The sequence below is a fragment of the Pseudorca crassidens genome, chromosome 18, assembly GCF_039906515.1.
Source record: "Pseudorca crassidens isolate mPseCra1 chromosome 18, mPseCra1.hap1, whole genome shotgun sequence".
In the NCBI taxonomy this organism is placed as follows: Eukaryota; Metazoa; Chordata; class Mammalia; order Artiodactyla; family Delphinidae; genus Pseudorca; species Pseudorca crassidens.
Genome location: NC_090313.1, coordinates 28,977,461 through 28,997,713, shown reverse-complemented (window position 1 = coordinate 28,997,713; position 20,253 = coordinate 28,977,461). Strand labels below are relative to the sequence as shown.

At 39.4% G+C, this 20,253-nt stretch overlaps 1 protein-coding gene across 1 annotated transcript in view; it reads left to right on the top strand.

Moving 5' to 3' along the window:
- SCEL (sciellin) overlaps positions 1-20,253 on the top strand; it is a 326,730-nt gene that overhangs the window by 133,706 nt on the left and 172,771 nt on the right. The window contains exon 4 of the mRNA XM_067713410.1: positions 957-1,231. Coding sequence (XP_067569511.1) covers positions 1,182-1,231 — 50 coding nt within the window. The 5' untranslated portion in view covers positions 957-1,181. The remainder of the gene's footprint in view (positions 1-956; positions 1,232-20,253) is intronic.

The window sequence follows — 20,253 nt, the reverse complement described above, 5'->3', positions numbered from 1 at the left end:
ATTGAGTTATGGAAATGGAGTTAAATATATGAAAGTATATTGAAGGTTATGATATACATGGTTGACATAACAGAATTGTAACTCTGCCAATATATTCCATTTTCCCATGGCAAAACAATGATCAGTATTTTAGTGTACACTGAAGACAGTTCAGTCACACTTTGCCATGTTTGCAGGGTGTTTGACCCCTTCCCATTTGTCTCATTTTTCATATTTTTAAAAATCGAAAAGCTCCTGTGTTTTATCTGCTTACATGTGTGATCATGAAAGAACGAATGAACAAATGAAAGGCCGAGGAAGAGGGAAGAGAGAATTTTCCTTGTATACTAAACGGGAAAATCAGGCTTAGTGTATAAACATCCCTGCACTTATTTCATATGACCATTTCCTGTGCCATTTTGTTAAACAATTGATCCCATTAAATTTTGAGGTTTTCCTGCCAACTGTGAAAAACAGGCAGAATTTTATTTCAGTGTTTGTTTTCGCACTGGTTTAATAATTTTTCTTTTCTTTTAGTTACACCAGATTATCCCTACATCTATCAGCCTTCAGTCCCAATACAGGAGTGCTATGAGCTTCTGGGTAGAGTACATATTAAAAACAACGAAAGTGCAAGCAATTTCACAAACACAATAACCTGGAGGAGGTTTGGAAAGAAAAGCAGAGCCTGGAGAGAATAAATAGAAATATAGCTACAAACCAGATAAAAGATCAAAGAGTCCAACTTTTTCCTAAAACATCCAACTTTATAAAACTATCCTCATGGGAGCTACATGGCCCATTCCAGTGGCATTACTGAGTGTGAAGGTGGAAGAGACAGGAAGGGCTTCAGAGTAGAACAACAAGTGGTCTGCACTAGCTCCAGCAGATTAGGTTTTGAAAATTCTGTATATATTCAAGAAACTAGAGCTTACTGTCTTTCCATATAGTCATTCTTTCCTTTCTTCCTCTTGTAGAGAGTATCTCCAATATGAGAGATGCTGTGCTAGACATGACCCGGGCCATACATCCTATGGAGGAGTATCACTTCATATTGTCCAGCAGCTCAAGAACCAGGAGGTTGACTATCATTGGTGCAGAGGTTGAATAAGTCATGCTTCAAGACGCCATAGCCTGAGACAGCACCAACACCTGTGAACAAGGTGGAGACCATCTCTGGAAGCTCTGGGTCTTGCCTCTGGATGGAGGTTTACATTGCACTAGAAGCGAAGTGCCCAGGGAATTGTGTTGGGTGAGTCCCATCCCTTGCTTACCTTCTGTCTTTGCAGTCTCATTCATCGGGTCAACATTCATTGAATTTACAAATGTGCAAGACAGTCTGGACAATTGAGCAGTGCGTGAGACGCCACTTGGCGTTTTAAGACTTTACAGTAGCTATAAGATGCACAGGGCCATCTGAAAGATACAGTTAGAAACTACAAGGTTGTATATCTCTCCTGATGAGATTAAAGAAGCTTCAGAGAGGAATCTCTAGAATCTATTCCACTGCATTTTAACTGGGTGCCCCAAGTCTCAAACTTGCAGGCACTTTAGGATCCGAACTTTCACCCTTACATATGACTAATTTATTTTACAGCCTGCCCTGAAATTTACATAGTGTAGGCTATATTCTTTGCCTGTAGTAGAACCTGCTATACAAAACCGCTTTGGTGCTCAGAACCCTTGTAGCTTATGAAGGCCTCTTCAGTAATCTTAGGAATCACTACTCCAGATTCCCCTGTCTCTCACAGTAAGTAGAATGACTCCAGTGATTCCAAGTGGCCACATATTTAAGGCATGCCTGATTCTACTGCTCCCTTGCAAATCTGCTCTGCAGAAGGAAAAGGAAAGGCAAACCCAAGGTCACATAGATAGAGAGGAGTTTAGAATAAAATATGGTCAGAAGAACCATTGTAAGATGGTTTACATTAGACCAAATGATTTACTTTTCTTTGCATTCATATGAAAAATACATATTTCCTGACAAAAATATAAGTAAATATGTTCAATATATGAATTGCAGCTATGTTTTAGACAAATGGTTAGAGAAACTGTCTTAGACCTAACTATCACACTTATTCCTTTTTACTGCCAACAAGTTAGGATTAGTCATCTCACCCTGAAGGAACAAGGGTAAGGTTATTTCCCATTGTCTCAGCTTGAAGTGCCTTTTTCCCCCAAGGAACCAGGGTGCTGTTCAGGGAAGTCCCAACGCCGGCTGGCTGAGCTCTGCTTGAGGAAATCAAATGTGTTCTGTCCTTATTCATTACATTCATGCCTAGAATCCCTAAAGATAGTTTAGTTAGTTTTAACCTTTGCAAACTATATTTTATAACCACAGTTCCATGGTCAATTGAACAGAAGCTGATTTGGGAAAAGCCTCTTGCATGAGATATCACGGTATACAGATTTTGTTTTCTACTTTAAAATGGCTAAGAGAAAAATTATAGACTGGAAATAAAGGAAAATATTCTATGCTGAGGAACTTAAAATACTTTTTATCTGTAACGTCTAGGATTCTACATAATGCTTAGAATTAATTCCTGTTCATACCCTCCCCACTCCTAGCCCAATCCTCCTTTTGGAAAGATTTTTAAAGAATAAGAACTGAGTGCTTCAGTGTCTGTCACCATTTTATCTGCATTTTCACAAGCATTTTAGCAATTTTGTGAGTCATTTTGTCCTCACCTCCCACAAATAGTGTGGGCTAAATGGAGCTATAGGATTTTTTTTTTAAAGTAATAATTCCGACTTCGGAATCTAAAAAGACATCGCTTACATTAAAAACACACGTAGATAGCAAGTGATCCACCAGTACAGCTGCCTCTGATTGTTCCATAAGGCTGATGCCAGTGACTTCTGTTTTGGTGTGTTATCCTTGATCTCTTGCTGTTTTGGAAGCAGTGTTAAATCAGAGCGTGTTGGGGGACTGACCTCATTGCATCGTATGTGCTGATTCACTGTCCTACAACTGTTGTCCCTAAGGCACAGGGCAGACTTCGAACTGTCGTCACACTGCCATGGAAATGTGTGCCAGTAAAAATCCTTGCAGGCTTGTGTGATATTTTTACTGCTGTTTCCCATTAATGTTACATTAATGCAATCAAGGAGACACTTTGTTCTCTCCCCCACCCCTGCTAAACAATCAAATGCTTTTAAAATCCTGCAAAACAGCTTTCATTTTAAGGTTCTGATCCAGGGACTTGCCTTGCTACATTACCCGGTGTTTTTACTGTCCCCTAGTGGCTGTTTTGAATATCTTTCAAAAAGAGAATTTGTCTTGCTTCTTTACAGCGTCTCAGATAAAAACCTGTGGGCTGGGAACTGTCCTTGAAAAATGCGATGCTTTCCTCTTTGAAAAGAACAGAAGAATAAAGGATGAATTTTAATCTCTATTTTGCCTTACCTTTGCTGCAGTTTGAAAACCCCAAACCTCTGAAGTGTTAAGTAAATTAACCCATGTCTGTGCAGCTTCCATCAGTGAATGCGATAGTTTAAGAATAGTCATTCTTTGGCGAACAAACTGCTTTTGTCTGTGCCACTCAGTTTAAGGGAAAACTACTTTTGGACTCCTATCCAAGCTCTTCATACTCTAAATGATTTCTGCTGTCCCTCTAATTATCAGCCAGGATGCTTATGTGTAATCACCAGCTTTCAGTAATTTAAATAGGTAGTTTTTCAGCCAACTATTTTTATTCAAAATGGGACAAAAGCTAAAATTGCATGTTGAATTTTATCCAGAAGCTGTCTTCTTTTAGTTCGTGCCAACTGATGCAGAGCAATTGTTCATTTTCTTATGACATGTCAGAAGCACATTTTTACTTTATGAATCTAACCAACAATCCAATGCGAAGTCTACAATTTATGTCTCAGTTCAGTTGCTTACCAGAACCAGCAGGCAGGGCATTTTAAGATTTAATTCAGCGTACCGAATCGTCAAACGTAACCACACCCAAGCTCTGTTATTTTTCAGAGACTTTAAATGTTAGCTTTTCACTGTCCATTTGAATTTCAACGAGGATCATCTTGGTAGTTACATTTTTCACCGGTTATAATAAAGATCATTTTGAATAATTTGTCAACATGAATAACATTACTACTTACTATTTCTGTAAGGACCCTAAAAGTCTTTGGTCTAAACTTTCTTTTATACTTTTGTGTACAAAGTGGACTCATTTCTTAATCTCGAAAGGAACTGAATCAGACAGAATCCAGATGCCTTAAGAAAAAAAAAGTCTCTTGTTTCAAACTTTCTTTTTTGGTCCAATAATGTTTGCCCTCTGGGCCAGCAAAAGAGGTCATTCTGAAAAGTCCCGAAGCAATTGCAAAATTGAGAAGCGAGGTTAAAGGTCTTCTGTTCTGTGAAATTTGCTATATTTTGCCAAATCCTGGTTTTGTATTGAAAAAGTTTGAGAGAAAGCTGTGTTTTCCTTTGTCTGGGTCCTTGTTCAGAACACGTCTATGAAATGGGTAATTGCTATTAGCAAATGCAAATAGAAACAGTTGCCCCAATGCAGTTCAGTGGTCCTTTTGCCAGTTCCCAGGAGGCCCCTCTACCCACTTCCCTACTGTGGTTTTTCCAAGTCTTCATCCCTCTCTTCAAATCCTCCCCCGAACTCCCTACTCACCATCAGCAGGTTACCTTGGCTGTTACTTCACAGAGGAAATAGACTCTATTTACAGTAACTCCTTCAAGTCCCTTCCACTGAACAAAGACGCCTACCTCTGCAGTCTCAGGAGTGAGGCTGGGGAGAAGGGCAAGGAGACTCCCCTGGTTTTCCAAGACCCATCCCTCCACCTCGCTCCTGTCTCCTCGGGGCTCTTGCTCCGTCCTGGTCTCTCCTCTCCCATGTATCTTCACTCTCCGACTCGTCACTGACTCGATTCTCTCAGCATATAAACCTGACACGATCTCTCCCAGAGTATTTACTTAGGGTCCATGAGAGTCCAAGCGACAGCTCCCAGCTCCCTCCTGAACACAGAGGCCACAGGTGGCTCCTGTGACAGAAGCTGCCATGCCTTCAGTTCTGTGGCCCTGCCACCCTGGCCTCAGGGGACTGCATTATGATGGGGGCTATAGCCAAAGGCAGCTCTGATGTGAGAGCCAAAACTACATGGTGTCTGTGTCCTGTTTGAATTCCTGTTTGCAAGCAATAGAAAATGATTCTGCCTAATTTAACCTCAGCAGGATGCTCACTGGAAGGATGTCCATGACTCACATATCTATAGGGGCCTAGAGGACCTGGGTTAGAAAAGAGGCAAAAGCCAAGGTGCTCTGAAGAGCTCTTCTGTGAGGAGGACAGCAAGTTACCCAGGAAGAGCAGTGTGTTCACTCAGCAGCTTCTGCTGCTGCTCCTTTGCGGGGGTGGTCTGCAGCTGTGCCTACATTTTTCTGACTGGTTTAGGCCGAGGACAGGCTTGCTCCTGGCCTAACTGAGCTGGGTGGGGAGAGGGTGCATTGGCTCATTGGCTACCATTTAGGAAGTGGGTTCCATCCCTACAGCTACACGCGGTAGGAGATTTCCCCCAAAAGGAGATTGGATTGCTCCCAGGAGTCTGGTGCTGGACAGCCAAAACCAACAACTGGGGACTATAGATGGTTCTCCAACGCAGTTGTTACCGAGTCCAAGCTTGAACTGCTCACTGCATAACAGGCCAATAAACTGAGAGACGACGTCGTTGGGGCAAAAGGACTAGGACTTTATTCGGAAAATAAAGACTGAGAAGATGGTGGACTGGTGTCCCAAAGATCCGTCTTACTCGAGTTGGGATTCAGGCTTCTTTTATACTAAAAGGGGTGGGAGTGTGGCTGTTTGCTACAAACTTCTTGGTGCCGGAATCCTTTGTTCTTGCAGCTGTCCACGTAGGTCTGGTCACAGTGTTTCTATAAACCTCCAACAAGACAAATGCTATTCTCTGTTCTGCGATTTTTTTCTCTCTCTATGAATGGAAAAGTGTTATACCTTTAAGGGTCAGAGCCCTGAAAATGGGCTATGCTGTATATTTCAGGCTAGAGGCAACATTCTTTTACAAAGGTGCAGAGCCAGCTAAGCACAGGCAACAGAGCACAGAGGTTACAGCTAAAGGAATAGATCCAATATGGAGTCACGTTTGTTCTTTTCTGTTACACAATGACATGCTCTCCTGAAGAGCATGAATAGGAGATGCACATAACAGAGAAGCAGGAAGCAGTAGAAAGAGAGAAGCAATACCAGAGAGAAGCAAAGATGAGATAGACTCGAAGAGCTGGTGGGGCATAGAGAAGCCGTATCATGAAAATGGTAGACTCACGAGAGTAGATGGGATAGATTTGTGTCCACTCTCAGGAGGTGGTGAGACAACTGGTGACCATAGGTCCTGGGTTGCTTGGGACACTGGAACTGGCTTAATTCTGGAAAAGCATGTAGTGTTTCCTAGCTCTTAGGCTTTGGAGTCAGAGAATCATGGGTGTCCCTGAGATTCAAATCCCAGCTTCACCACTGGGTGACCTTGGACATGTTTTTTAACCACTGTATCCTCACTTTCCTCATTGGTAAAAACTGTACCTACGTCATTTAGTTGAAATAACAATAAAATGACAATTCATATAATGACAATGCATAGGCTTAGCATAGTTCATGGTACATTATATGTTAGCTGTGTTATTACTATTTTATATCTCCCATGAGTTTTCACATGCAATTCTATTCCTATATCTTCATAGGAAATTCCAACTTACCTTTCAAGATCCAGCTCAGATGTTACCTTCTCTGCAAATCCATCCATGAATTTCCCCCTTGCCCCACGTGGAACTAATAATTCAGGTCAACACTTATTGTATGACTTCTATATGCAAGATATTGTATTTTTCTAGATGCTAGAAATATCAAAGATGTCAAAGACATAGTCTGGTTACTCAACATCCTATAATCTAAAGGGAGAAACAAAGAAGTAAACACACAATTTTAATATTGATACATTCCAGTAAAAACCATGATAGCACTTTGCTTTGCATTTTCTTCCACCTAAATCATATGTCTATTGCAGCAATTTTGCCATTGTAATCTAGTTATTTGCATGTCTACCTCTCTTAGTAGGCTATGTACTTTTTAAGCTCAAGAATATATCTTTTTCATCTTTTTATCCCTAGAATATTAGGCACTCAATATATTTGTTGAATAAAGTATGATTCCATTATGTTTTCACCAAAAAACTTAATTATTGATTTTCAGAGATGTCATTCCCAATGCGTAATTACTATTTAAGAGTAAAAGTTTTATTCTGAAATTCCACAAGTTACTTCCTTACCAAAAATGAAGGTTCAGTCACTGTTCAATGTATCACTTCTAATCTGGTTGAAATTTGAATGAGGGGAGGGAAATGTGTCTGGGGATTACTAGGTTGAAGCTTGGGATAAATCACACATTCCAAGATAAAGCTCCGGGTTCGGGGAGCCATGAAGGGGAGAAGTAGGGCCAGAGGAGCAGGTGAGACAGAGATGGAGCTGGAGAGACATATGATGGGTGGGAGTAGTCCAGGGAGGAGGAGGGGGGAAGGGGAGGACACTCGGAGGCGTCCACCATGTGTGAGGGGGAAGAGAGTCCAGTGTGAATGGAGCAGAACAAGGGACAGAGCAGAGGCTAGAAAAGCAATGAGGAAGAGGGAGAAAGATTTTGATAATTTATTTATTTGGGGAGTCTTGTGAAACATTGGTACATCTAACAAATGCTTGGCGAAGGTTGGATGAATTATGTAATTGTAACAAGGAGGGATGAATGGGAGTGTCAGAATAGTGGTCGCTGGTGTCAGGTGGGAGAGTCATCATCCCAGCTCCAGGTGAGGCAGGATGAGTGGAATAGACAAGGGACAAGGACCCAAGAAGTAGGGCTCAATCCAAATTGTGTCATCCCTTGCCTATGTGAGACCCATACCAAAAATACGTGTGGCTCCTCCAGTCACTCATGGGATCATTCATTCACCCATTTAAAATGTCACTTTCTCTGCTTTTGACTAGTTGGATCCATTTTGTCAATGACAATTTCTTTCATCTCTGGGTCTCTGGGTCTTTTTAAGTACAATTTGTGTTCATGGCCAAACACTGTTTGAAAACATAATAAAGTATTATGAGAATGCCAAATAACCAGATTATTTTTTGCTTATGTGACTTAGACTTGGCAATTTTACAATTTTGTTTTATCATCTTTGGCTGATAACCTTGATTAATCAAGCCAAACAGAAACAGAGCCCATTTTAGGTGGGAGCAGAACATGGGTGAGTTGACTTTGCCAAGGACAGCTGACAGTCTTTTAGAGCTGGAAATAACATTGCTCAATTTCATCATTTTGCAAATGTGGAAACTGAACTTAAAGAGGCCAAATGACTTGCCAAGGCCATGATGTAGGAATAGCAATAGGAGGCCATATTTCCTCCCCTTAGTTAAATCATTATAGAATCATTGATATCTGGTAGAGACAGTTGAAAAACTCTAGCACTGGGTAAGTGGAGGAGGAATTTTTTAAAACTTTAAATCAGATTTTATTTACCTGTTCTTCATGTATAATCTCCATTCCAAGCAATATAGGGCCTATTTTGAGGATCAGTGAGGAATTTGAGGAGGACAATGAAATGATCAGATTTATACTTTAGGAAGTTATTCTAGCAGGAGTATTCTTCAGTACTATAAGTGACTTAAAACACTGTATCTATAAAAACCTTTTCACTGTTATTTTTTTTAAATTAATTCAAGCCAGTTCTTTTGGCATGATTCACATTTTGGATGTGTACCAGAAATATATTACCTTTTCTACTATCATATTATTTCCAGATATGGCCATATGTTTCTCCTTGAGTTGACTTGATTTAGATAGTTGAAACTTTTGAGTTGCTTATAATAGTGATGACCTGTTTGGTGTAATTCGTGCTCAGTGCTCTTTTAGAGCCCTATATAATATGTACTAATTAATGTACCTGTCACTTTGTAGTCATCAGAGGAGGCTCTCTAGGAATCTCCTTCAAAGTTAGAGTGTGATATACCCTGTACTTACATAGTCTTTGACTTACTGCTATAGAATGAAACATTGCTATTTTGATTTATGAGGTCTGGGATATTAGTTTATTTATTAACTGTGTATGTGTGGGTAAAGCTGCAGGAATAACAGTGGGACAGTGGAATAACAGTTTGGTAGCAAAAAATCACAAGCTCAAAGTTCTTAATTCTCAGCTCAAGGCACCACTGAAAACCAGTCACTTTCTAAAGTAGCGCTAAATGAATAATCTCTGTCAGCCACAGTTGAAATGTGCACTCAAAGATTTAGCCTCCAAGTTGTTTACATCAATGTTATAACCTTCCCTTGTCTCTTATGTAGAAATTCCACCTTCAGCTAATATAGGAGACTAAGCAGAGGTCCCAGCATTGGATGGAGACCTGGGAGAGGAGCTGGGTTGCTCAGCATTCAAACCGTTAATGCCACTGCAAATCCATTCTGACCCCACCAGTGTGAGCACGCCCCAGGGGCTTTTGCAAGGACAACCTAAAAGAATTGCAAGATTTTATTCACTTATATTTGCAAAAAACTGGCTGATACACATAGGACTGAATTCAGAGGACTGTTAACCAAGGATGGAGGCACGCGATTTCGATGAAGCAGGATGTTTCACAGTTTGTGCATGCACCTACGTGCAATTCTATATTCAGCTGGCAGTGATTAAAGTTACTTTAGTTTAGTGATAAAATTTGGGCTCAAAGGTAGCCTAGACATCCCTGGTATAATATAAATAAGAAGAAATTAAGACTTAGAGATGGGAGTGAGTTTCCTGTGTGCAATCCCCATAACTCCCAACTGTGGCCCCAAGTCCTTTCCACGGAGCCATGCGTTGAGAAATTCATCCAAGCCTTTAAGAAAATCGCTATAGAGGCTGTTCTTTGTGGACCTAGAATGCAGTGAGAGGAGACACAGTTGAAATGAGCTCTCTGATTTTACTTTGATACAAGAATCCCAGAGTGGCAGAAGCCATGTAGCAGCCATTGAGGCAGCTGGGGTTTGGATAGCTGGGGGAGGAAGGAGAGGCTGAGTCAATGTGCTAATCAGGGTGGTCCTATCCCTAGAGATCTCGTATTTGCTAAACACTCATGGGCACTCTAAAAATGAACTATACGTACAACACACCGAGAGAGTATTTGATTTGTAAAATAATACCTACGTCAACTAAATCCCCAACACTCTAGCTAAGTACAGTAATCAGAGGTCCAACTTGAACTACCACATAAGAAAGTGTTGGCCTTTTTACCCAATTTCCAAACTTAAATTCTCGGTACTGAAAGGAAGGCTACGTAGTCTTGAAAAAGAATTCACTTTTTCAAGTGTGTATCTCTTCCAGCGTCTTCTGCAAAGGGACCTTCAGCTATTGGGATGACTGGACTTTGGGAAAGGGAAATGCCTAGACCTTTCAGGTTTAGTACAACAGTTGCTCTGAGCAACTAGTTCCTGAGGGTCCAGAACCCTGCTGTGACCTATGGGTCAGTGTGAGGGTTTATGGGGATCAGGTAATAAACGGAGTTTTGAGCTGAATCTACCTCAGTAGAACCTGGACTCATCTCTGTTACTTTGCTCTGTTCCTGATTTTATGATCGGAATGAAAACCCTCAGCAACTACAAAATCCCTTTGTTGACCCTGACACATGGAAAAAAGGTTATTATGATAAAAAGAGGCCAGTGGAAGCCCCTGGAATTCTTCCTAATGGTTTTCAAAAAATACTTAATTCACCCATTAAACAATTTGTACTGATTGCCTACTCTATGTCAGACACTATGCAGTGGTCATTTATTAGTGAACAAAACAAACAAAAATTTCTGCCTTGATGCAGTAAAAGTCCTGGAGGAAGAACACAAATTAATAAGTGAAATACATGGTATGTCAGGTAGTGCCATGGAAAAAATAAATTGGGTTTGGGGTCAGGGGGAGGGATTGCTTCATTTCTCACACAGCCAGTTAGGGTTAGAATTGAGGGATTGGGGGCTATTGTGGAGGTCCTGGACCTCCTGAGGTGATCAGTGTAAACACAGATTGAGAGAATAATGAAATAATACATGATACAAAATGCAAAAAATAATAAATAAAAAAACCAATTCCACATGGTGGAAGGAATCACAAAATCACCAGCAGGGACTTGAAAGATGCAAGGGTGATGATTCCCTATCCCATGTCCATGTTAAATGTGTCATTGTGGCAGATGCAGGTGGCAGATTGGTGTTGGAGGAAAAAGTATGTTTCTCTAACAGGATTTAAGCTAAGAATGCAACATAGCGAATCGAGCTCATCGTGGGTGGTCAGTCAATACCATGTTATATCTTTGAGTTATCATCCTACTTGATACTGTGAACGTTTGCATTGATACATTTGATATTAATCTTTTTTTAACATCTTTTATTGGAGTATAATTGCTTTACAGTCGTGTGTTAGTTTCTGCTTTATAAGAGTTAAAGTGTTTGGCAGCTCAGCTGGTCTCCATGGAGTGGTGCTAGAGAGTCAAGTATAATATTTGACAGTGTTTGAATACTATCAGCCATAGCTTGATTGATTGTTATATTGTTTCATGAATGGCTTCCTTTTCCACTATTTTATCATCATTAATCAGTGGGTAACCTGCTGGGTGTTGCTGTCTAAACTGAAATTAAAATCTGTTTGTTCAGGATGGTTTCATGGAAGCTTAGTACAGTAAGAGAAGAATGATTTATGCAGAGGCTTATCTTTCAGCACATTCGTTTTCAGAACCCACTCAGTTTGATTATATAGAGTGAAGCTTTTGTCCTTGAGCTGGGTAACTCTGGAGTTGATTCCAAACATTAAAGTACAAAGAGAAGATTTCCTCCTCTTTAATGTAGTTCTTTGCTAACAACATTAAGAAAAATAATGTCAGTTCACTTTTCTGCAGAGTATGACTTGGCTGACTTAAATTATCTGTGCTAGTTTTATTTTTGTTATAAAAAGTTTTTTCTTCTGTTATAAAATAAATATATTTATTATAAAAAATCTGGAAAATTCAGAAAAGTGGGAAGGAAATGTACTCATTTTCTATCGAAAATTTAATTGCATGACAATTTACCACAGGCTTAGTAGCTTGAAACAACATACATTTATTATCTCACAGTTTCTGTGGGTCAGGAGTCTGGGCACAGCTCAGCTGGGTCCTCTGCTCAGAGGCTGCCTTCATGGTGTCACTAGGGACTGTAGTCTCATCTGAGGTTTATGGTATGATTCCAAACCCAAGTGGTTGTTGGCCAAAATTCATTTCCTGCAGCTGTAGAACTCATTATAGCTTACTTCTTTAAGCCCCAGGAGTTCCTCCTTTCAGGGAAGATCTGGGCCAGCTTTCAAAGGACTAACTTGATTAGGCCAGGCCCACCCAGGCTCATCTTCCTTTTGATGAACTCAACTCACTGGTAAGGGGCTTTGATTATCACTGCAAAATCTCTTCACCTTTGCCATATGATGTAACTTAATCATGAGTGAGGTATCCCATCATATTCACAGGTCCAGCTAACACTCAAGGGGAGACGACTAAAATCACGGGTCATCTTAGAATTCTGCCAACCACAGCAAAAATATTCAAACAATCTATAATTACAAACTCAAAATTTTAAGGTATTTCTTTCCTGTGTTTGTGTGTGTGTGTGTGTGTGTGTAGAATGTTCTTTATATAAGTGGTATTAAATTTTGCATAACATTTTTCTAAGCTTTACATTATTGAAAGTTTCAAATACACACAAAAGTATAATAAAAAGAAGACTAAATTCCTATGAACCCATCATCCAGCTTCAACATTATCATCATTCTGCAGTGCATAACATTTTGAAGCCTACTCCTTTATCATTAGTATTATCATTATAGCAATTTTCTCGATTTAGTGAAAAATCTTCAAAACATCATTCATCTATTTATGGAGTTAGCATAGCATCTATTTATGGATTATATACTAGGGTAGACTACTAAACAAAAAAGATAAGGCCCTGCCTTCAAAGAGCTTATTGTCAAAAAGTATCTTGCCGGGAAAAAGGCAATTTCAATATAGTATGATGTGTATAACTTGTAGTATGAACTGAGATTGCTAAGGGAGGGCTAGATACCAAACCCAGTACTGAAGAGTCATAGGAGGTTTCCTAAAGGAGAAATATATGGCATATCATATGCCGTATATATTACTCTAAAATTTTTTTGTTGGTTGTTTCCTTATCTGGAACTTAAGCTTCATGTATCCATGGATTTTTGTCTGTTTCTTTTTTTTTTTTTTTTGCTGCTGTACATGCAGTGTCTAGATGGTTGTCTGGCACATGGTAGGCAATCAAAAAATATTTGAAGGATAAGTAAGAAACACAGTAATTAAACAAAGGAGAGGAAGCCATAGGGACAGGGGACTGGAGTGCCAGAGATGGTGTTTTCTGAAAATTACAGAGTATGAGCAAAATTCTAGAGACAGGAGAGCAGAGCTATTATTATTATTATTAACATTAGCATTTTTCCTCCATACAGAATGAATGTCCTATGATTAATTAGTCCCCAGTGTTGATTATTTAGTTTAAAATTTCTATTATACAACTATGCATACTTTTGCTTATAAATCTTATACTTCTTAAGTATTATTTAAATAGACTGGAGTCCAGAAGTGGAATGATTGGAACAATAATATGAACATTTTAGAGACTTTTGATGAGTGTATCTGAACCAGGGTTCAGTCAGAGAACAGAACCACAGAGAATAGTAAAAATGATTTATAATAAGAAATTATAAGACTTACAGAATTTGCGGGGAGAGCCTATGTTGAGCTTCCAGGAATAATTCTCAATTCCACACTCAGAACCAGGCTAGCAAGGGGACTGATTCCTCTTCTAGGAATGGCCAGGAAGCTACCACAGTTGCCATATGCAAAACCACACTGCGTCAGCTGAAACCCAAGCCAGCAAATGGATGCCCCATATTTGACACCCGTAAAAGAAGTGAAGGAACATTAGCAATTCTCTTCATGCTGTCACTGTAAACCCAAATGCCTCCACATCTATGCTTGCCAAAAGAAATGCGGAAGCAACCTAAATGTCCATTGAAAGATGAATGGATAAAGAAGATGTGGTGCATATATACAATGGAATATTACTCAGCCATAAAAAAGCATGAAATAACGCCATCTACAGCAACATGGATGGACCTCGTGATTATCATACCAAGCAAAAGAAAGACAAATACCATATGCTATCACTTGTACATGGAATCTAAAAAAAAAAAAAGATACAAAACAACTTATTTACAAAAGAGAAATAGACCCACAGACATAGAAAACAAACTTATGGTTACCAAAGAGAAAGCAGGGGGAGGGATAAACTAGGAGGTTGGGATTAACATATACACACTGCTATATACAAAATAGCTAACCAACAAGGACCTACTGTATAGCATAAGGAGTTATACTCAATATTTTGTAATAACCTATAAGGGAAAAGAATCTGAAAAAGAATATATATATATATATATATATATGTATAACTAAATCACTGTGCTGTACACCTGAAACTAACACAACATTGTAAGTCAATTATACTTAAATCAAAAAAACAAAAATGCCAAAGCAGCCAAGGATGGCCACTGCCTCATGTCTGCTTTCCAAATCTTACCAAGGGCGTAGACTTGTACCAACTTAAATCATATTAGAATCACACCTACAAGGGAATATGGAAAATGAATTTTCAGTTTTCCGGCTTTGGCAGTTTAGCAGGTTACGAAGCTATTTTAGTGAAGGAGGTAGCAGTGGCTGCTGAGCACCAATCCACCACACCCACCAAAGTACAGGTCGTCAAATTGCTTCTAAAAGAATTATACAGGTCGTGGTCCTGTCAGGAAGGGACCCGATATGGGAAAGTGCTGGTTTCATAGCACCGTACCCATAGTTGTGTATGGTTTCCTAAAAGCCTCTGTACGAGGTAAAGTTTTGGATGAACTATAGTAGTTCCATACTGCTTTTGGCATCATTTGATTACTCATGAGGTTGATCACTTTCCCAAATATTTGATAACAAGTACTGTTTTGTTTTTTGAAGTGCCTAGTCATCTCTTTGCCATGAATCTATTAGGTTCTCAAAATACTTTTCCTAGTGAATTTGCATATGTACAGGCATACCTCAGAGATATTGTGGGTTTGGTTCTAGACCATTATTGCTTTATTTGTTCACAATAAAATGAATATCACAATAAAGCAAATCACATGTATTTTGGGGTTTCCCAGCACATATAAAATTTATAAAAGTCTACACTCTACTGTAGTCTATTAAGTGTGCAATATCTTTGTCTAAAGAAACTCATGTATATACCTTAATTTAAAGATACTTTATTGCTAAAAAATACTAAACATCGTCTGAGCCTTCAGCAAGTTGTAATCTTTTTGCTGGTAGAGGATCTTGCCTCGATGCTGATGGCTGCGGATGGTCAGGGTGGTGGTTACTGAAGGTTGGGGTGTCTGCAGCAATTTCTTGAAATAAGACAGCAATGAACTATACACATCGATTGACTCTTTCATGAACAATCTCTCTGTCACATGCAATGCTGTTTGATAGCAGTTTACCCACAGTAGAACTTTTTTCAATATTGGAGTCAATCCTCTCAAACCCTGCCACTGCTTTATCAACTAAGTTTATGTAATATTCTAAATCCTTTGTTGTCATTTCAACAGTCTTCACAGCATCTTCACAAGAAGTAGATTTCATCACAAGAAACCACTTTCTTTGCTCATCCATAGGAAGTTCTCAGCCATTAAAGTTTTATCCACGAATAAGATCATCTATACACATTTTTTCAGATTCCATATATATGTGTTAATAGTGACCTAAATGGGAAGGAAATCCAAAAAAGAGGGGATATATGTATACGTATGGCTGATTCACTTTGCTGTACAGTAGAAACTAACACAACATTGTAAAGCAACTATACTCAAATTAAAAAAAATTTTTTTAAGTAAAAGGAAATTAAAAAAAAAGTTTTATCAGCGATGGCAGCAATTTAGTCCCATCTTCAGGCTCCACTTCTAATTCTAGTTCTTTGCTATTTCCACCACATCTGCAGTTACTTTCTCCACTGAAGTCTTGAGCCCCTCAAAGTCATCCATGAGGGTTGGACTCAACTTCTTCCAAACTCCCGTAAATGTGGATATTTTGACCTCTTTCCATGAATCATGAAATGTTCTTCATGGCATCTAGAATGGTGAATCCTTTCCAGGAGCTTTTCAATTTATTTTGCCTAGATCCATCAGAGAAATCACTATATATTGTAGCCTTATGAAATGTATTTCTTAAATAATAAGACTTGAAAGTAAAAATTACTCCTTGATCCTTGGGCTACAGAATGGATGTTGTGTTAGCAGACATGAAAACAACATTAATCTCATTGTACATCTCCATCAGAGCTCTTGGGTGACCAGGTGCCTTGTCAATGAGCAGTAGTATTTTGAAAGGAATCTTTTCTTCTGAGTAGTCGTTCTCAACAGTGGGCTTAAAATATTCAATAAACCATGTTGAAAACAGACGTGCTGTCATCCAGACTTTATTCTTCCATTTATAGAGCACAAGCAGAGTAGATTTATCATAAATCTAAGGGCCCTAGGATTTTCGGAATGGGAAATGAGCATTGGCTTCAACTTCAAGTCATCAGCTGCATTAGTCCCTAACAAGAGAGTCAGCCTGTCCTTGGAAGCTTTGAAACCAGGTGCTGACTTCTCCCCTCTAGCTGTGAAAGTCCTAGATGGCATATTCTTCCGATAGAAGAGTATTTCATCTACATTGAAAATCAGTCATTAATTATCTTCATTAATTATCTTCATTAATTATCTTCATTAGTTATCTTAGCTAGCACTTCTGGATAACTCGCTGCAGCTTCTACACCAGCCCTTGCTGCTTCATCTTGCAATTTGATGTTATGAAGATGACTTCTTTCCTTAAACCTCATGAACCAACCTTTGCTGGCTTCACATTTCCTCCTGCAGCTTCCTCATCTCTCTCAGTCTACATAGATCTGAACACTTAGGGCCTTGCGCTGGATTAGGCTTTGGCTTAAGGGAATGTTGTGGCTGGTTTGACCTTCTACCCAGGCCATTAAAACTCTCTCTGTATCAGCAATAGGCTGTTTCTTATCATTTGTGTGTTCACTGGAGTAGCACATTTAATTTCCTTCAAGAACTTTTCCTTTGCTTTCACAACTTGGCTAACTGACATAAAAGGCCTAGCTTTTGTCCTATTTTGGCTTCTGACATGCCTTCCTCACTAAGCTTAATCATCTAGCTTTTTTTCTTTTCAATTTTTTAAAAATAAATTTATTTATTTACTTTTGGCTGCCTTGGGTCTTTGTTGCTGCACGCAGCCCTTCTCTAGTTGCAGCGAGCAGGGGCTGCTCTTTGTTGTGGTGCGTGGGCTTCTCATTGCAGTGGCTTCTCTTGTTGCAGAGCACGGGCTGTAGGCTCACGGGCTTTGGTAGTTGCGACATGAGGGCTCAGTAGTTGTGGCTCGCAGGCTCAGTAGTTGTGGCACAAGGGCTGCTCCACAGCATGTGGGATCTTCCCGGACCAGGGCTCGAACCCATGTCCCCTGCATTGGCAAGTGGATTCTTAACCACTGCGCCACCAGGGAAGCCCAATCATCTAGCTTTTGATTTAAAGTGAGTGACATGCAACTCTTCCTTTCACTTGAACAATTAGAGGCCATGGTAGGGTTATCAATTGCCCTCATTTCAATGTTGTTTTGTCTCAGGGAATAGGGATGCCTGAGGAGAGGGAGAGAGATGGGGAATGGCTGGTCGATGGAGCAGTCAGAACACACATTTATCGATTAAGTTTGCCGTCTTATATGGGTGCAGTTCGTGGTGCCCTCCAAACAGTTAGAATGGTAACATCAAAGATCACTGATCACAGATCACCACACAACTATAATAATAATAAAAAAGTTTGAAATATTGCAAGAACTACCAAAGAGTGAGCAAATGCTGTTGGAAAAATGGCACCAATATACTTGCTTTACACAGGTTCTCTTTACCTCAAACAAGAAATACACAGTAGTATAAATTTTAGTACCTTTAGGTACTATATTTACAAAGTACTGAAATGAGTCCTATTATTTTATTTAGGAACGTCTCATTTACAAGGAACAGATGCACTAAGCTGTCCTATGTAAGGACATAATCAGGGATTTCATGGGAATCTGAGAAGAGGAGTAAAATATAGCTGGGAGCTGGATGCCTCTTGTGCATCACAGGCTCTCTCTCCACCCCTGTTTCCAAGTCTTTGTCTCTTGTGACTTTCTGCTTCTCTTTGCATGTGTGTTGCCATTTATTATCTTCTCTATGTCTGTACACTAAGCTGCCTTTATGTGAAATCAAATTTGGGTGCAAGGCCGCATGGCCTGGGTTTCAGTCTTGATCTCCCAGCTAGTCTCACTAGTATGTGATCTTGGACACGTTTCTTAATTCCTGTGAGCCCTGGTATTCTCATCAGTAAAATGGTGGTGGTGGGGAATTGTTAACCACAGTAATAACTTCATAGGGTAAATAAACTAAGGGTATGCAACACATAGTTAGTACCATATAAATGGTGGCTCTTATTATTTATTCATTTGATTTTCATTTCCTCAGAACTTCAGCTTGCCAGTGAACCGTCATGGCTGTCCTGATGCTTTCTACAAGATAGCTCTGACCCTGCTGCTAACTCAGTCCCGCATTCTCAAAGGAGGAATCTCTTTGGCTCGGTTCATCTTTTTAAGCGGGGCCACATTGGCATTGGTTCCTAGCAGGCCAGTGGATTGGCTGCCTTTCAGACAAATGCCTTGCTCTGGTCCAATCCCATGTACAGGGGATGGGGGTGGAATCCATGAACACAATATGGCTGCTGTCTCTCACCAGGTATGGTCAATCAGTTTTCCAGTTTCCAACAGAAGAGAGGGTGGGCAATGGACACCATAAAACTTGCATTGGCCAAAGATGTAAGTGAATGTGTTTATGGAAATATTGCTTGAATTTTTAGTGAGTTTTTAGAAACTGAATCATGATTTTCATTGACTCTATAATCTTAAAGATATAACTCATGGACTTCATCTTACCATTATAACATAGACCCTTTAATTCTAGTAAAGGCATGACACCACAGTGTTACAGAAGGAGCACAAAATTTGGATTCAGGAGATCTGAATGAGTTCTGGTTCCTGCCCTCACCCTCTGGTTAGTCCTGGGAAATGCATGATATCTCCCTGAGCATCACTTTCTCCATCTGCAAACAGGGACCAAAAAATCTACATCACAGAATGTAAAATATCAATTATTGTTATAAATATACCACTTTACAAGGAGTAGCTTCTGTTGATAATGCCTTTCTGAAAGACTCAGCATCAGAACTCAGAAATATAAAGTATGTCATGATCACAATAGATAAAAAATCTTTTTTAATGTCTGTATTTTTCAGATTCAAAAGGCTAGAAGCACAGAGAAAAAAAATCAGTGGTAGAGTGAAGAAAATAATGAAATATAAATGATATGGAAGAATAGCAGCTCAATACTAAGCAGGAAATAATAAAATTCCAGAAGTTTCCTTAGATCAAAAACTTGGGCCTCATAAAAGAGAAAAGGAAACCACTTCAAAAGTTTTGAATATATTATTGGCTCGGGTATAGCAGGGCTCTCTCTTACCAATCTCATTTTTTAAATTGCAAAATTAACTTACTTTCTCATGTTCATATTGTATGTTAGTAGCTCAAGCATAGCCACACATAGGATTCTGATAGAAGACCAGCTTGTACGAACTGGTTGAGTGTCCAAAGAGAGTGATTTGGGTGATACAAATAGCCTCCTTCCCAAAATACTCTTCCAATAGACTGATCAGTTCTGTATTATTGATTTTCCTTGAGAAGACACATTTTAGCTAGGCTAAGGAGTGGCGTTTTGTGGAAGATGTAATTATCTGAGAAATGCCAACAATTTTCATTTCACAAATATTCCTGAGGAAATGGGATATATTTGTAGAACAAATTCACATTGAGCCAGACTGCCTGTGTTTGGATTCCAGCTCCAAAATTTACTAGGTCAGCAACCCACACTTTCATCTTTAAAGTGGGGATAATAAGGGTACCTTGTAACCACGTACTTCATAGGTTTGAATGAGCAAATATATAAAAAAACTGTATAAGTATCAACTCCTATTATGTTAATGAGATGAGAGAAAAGGTATGGAAAATGGAGTCATATCTTAGTAAGGATGTGTGTGTGTGTGTGTGTGTGTGTGTGT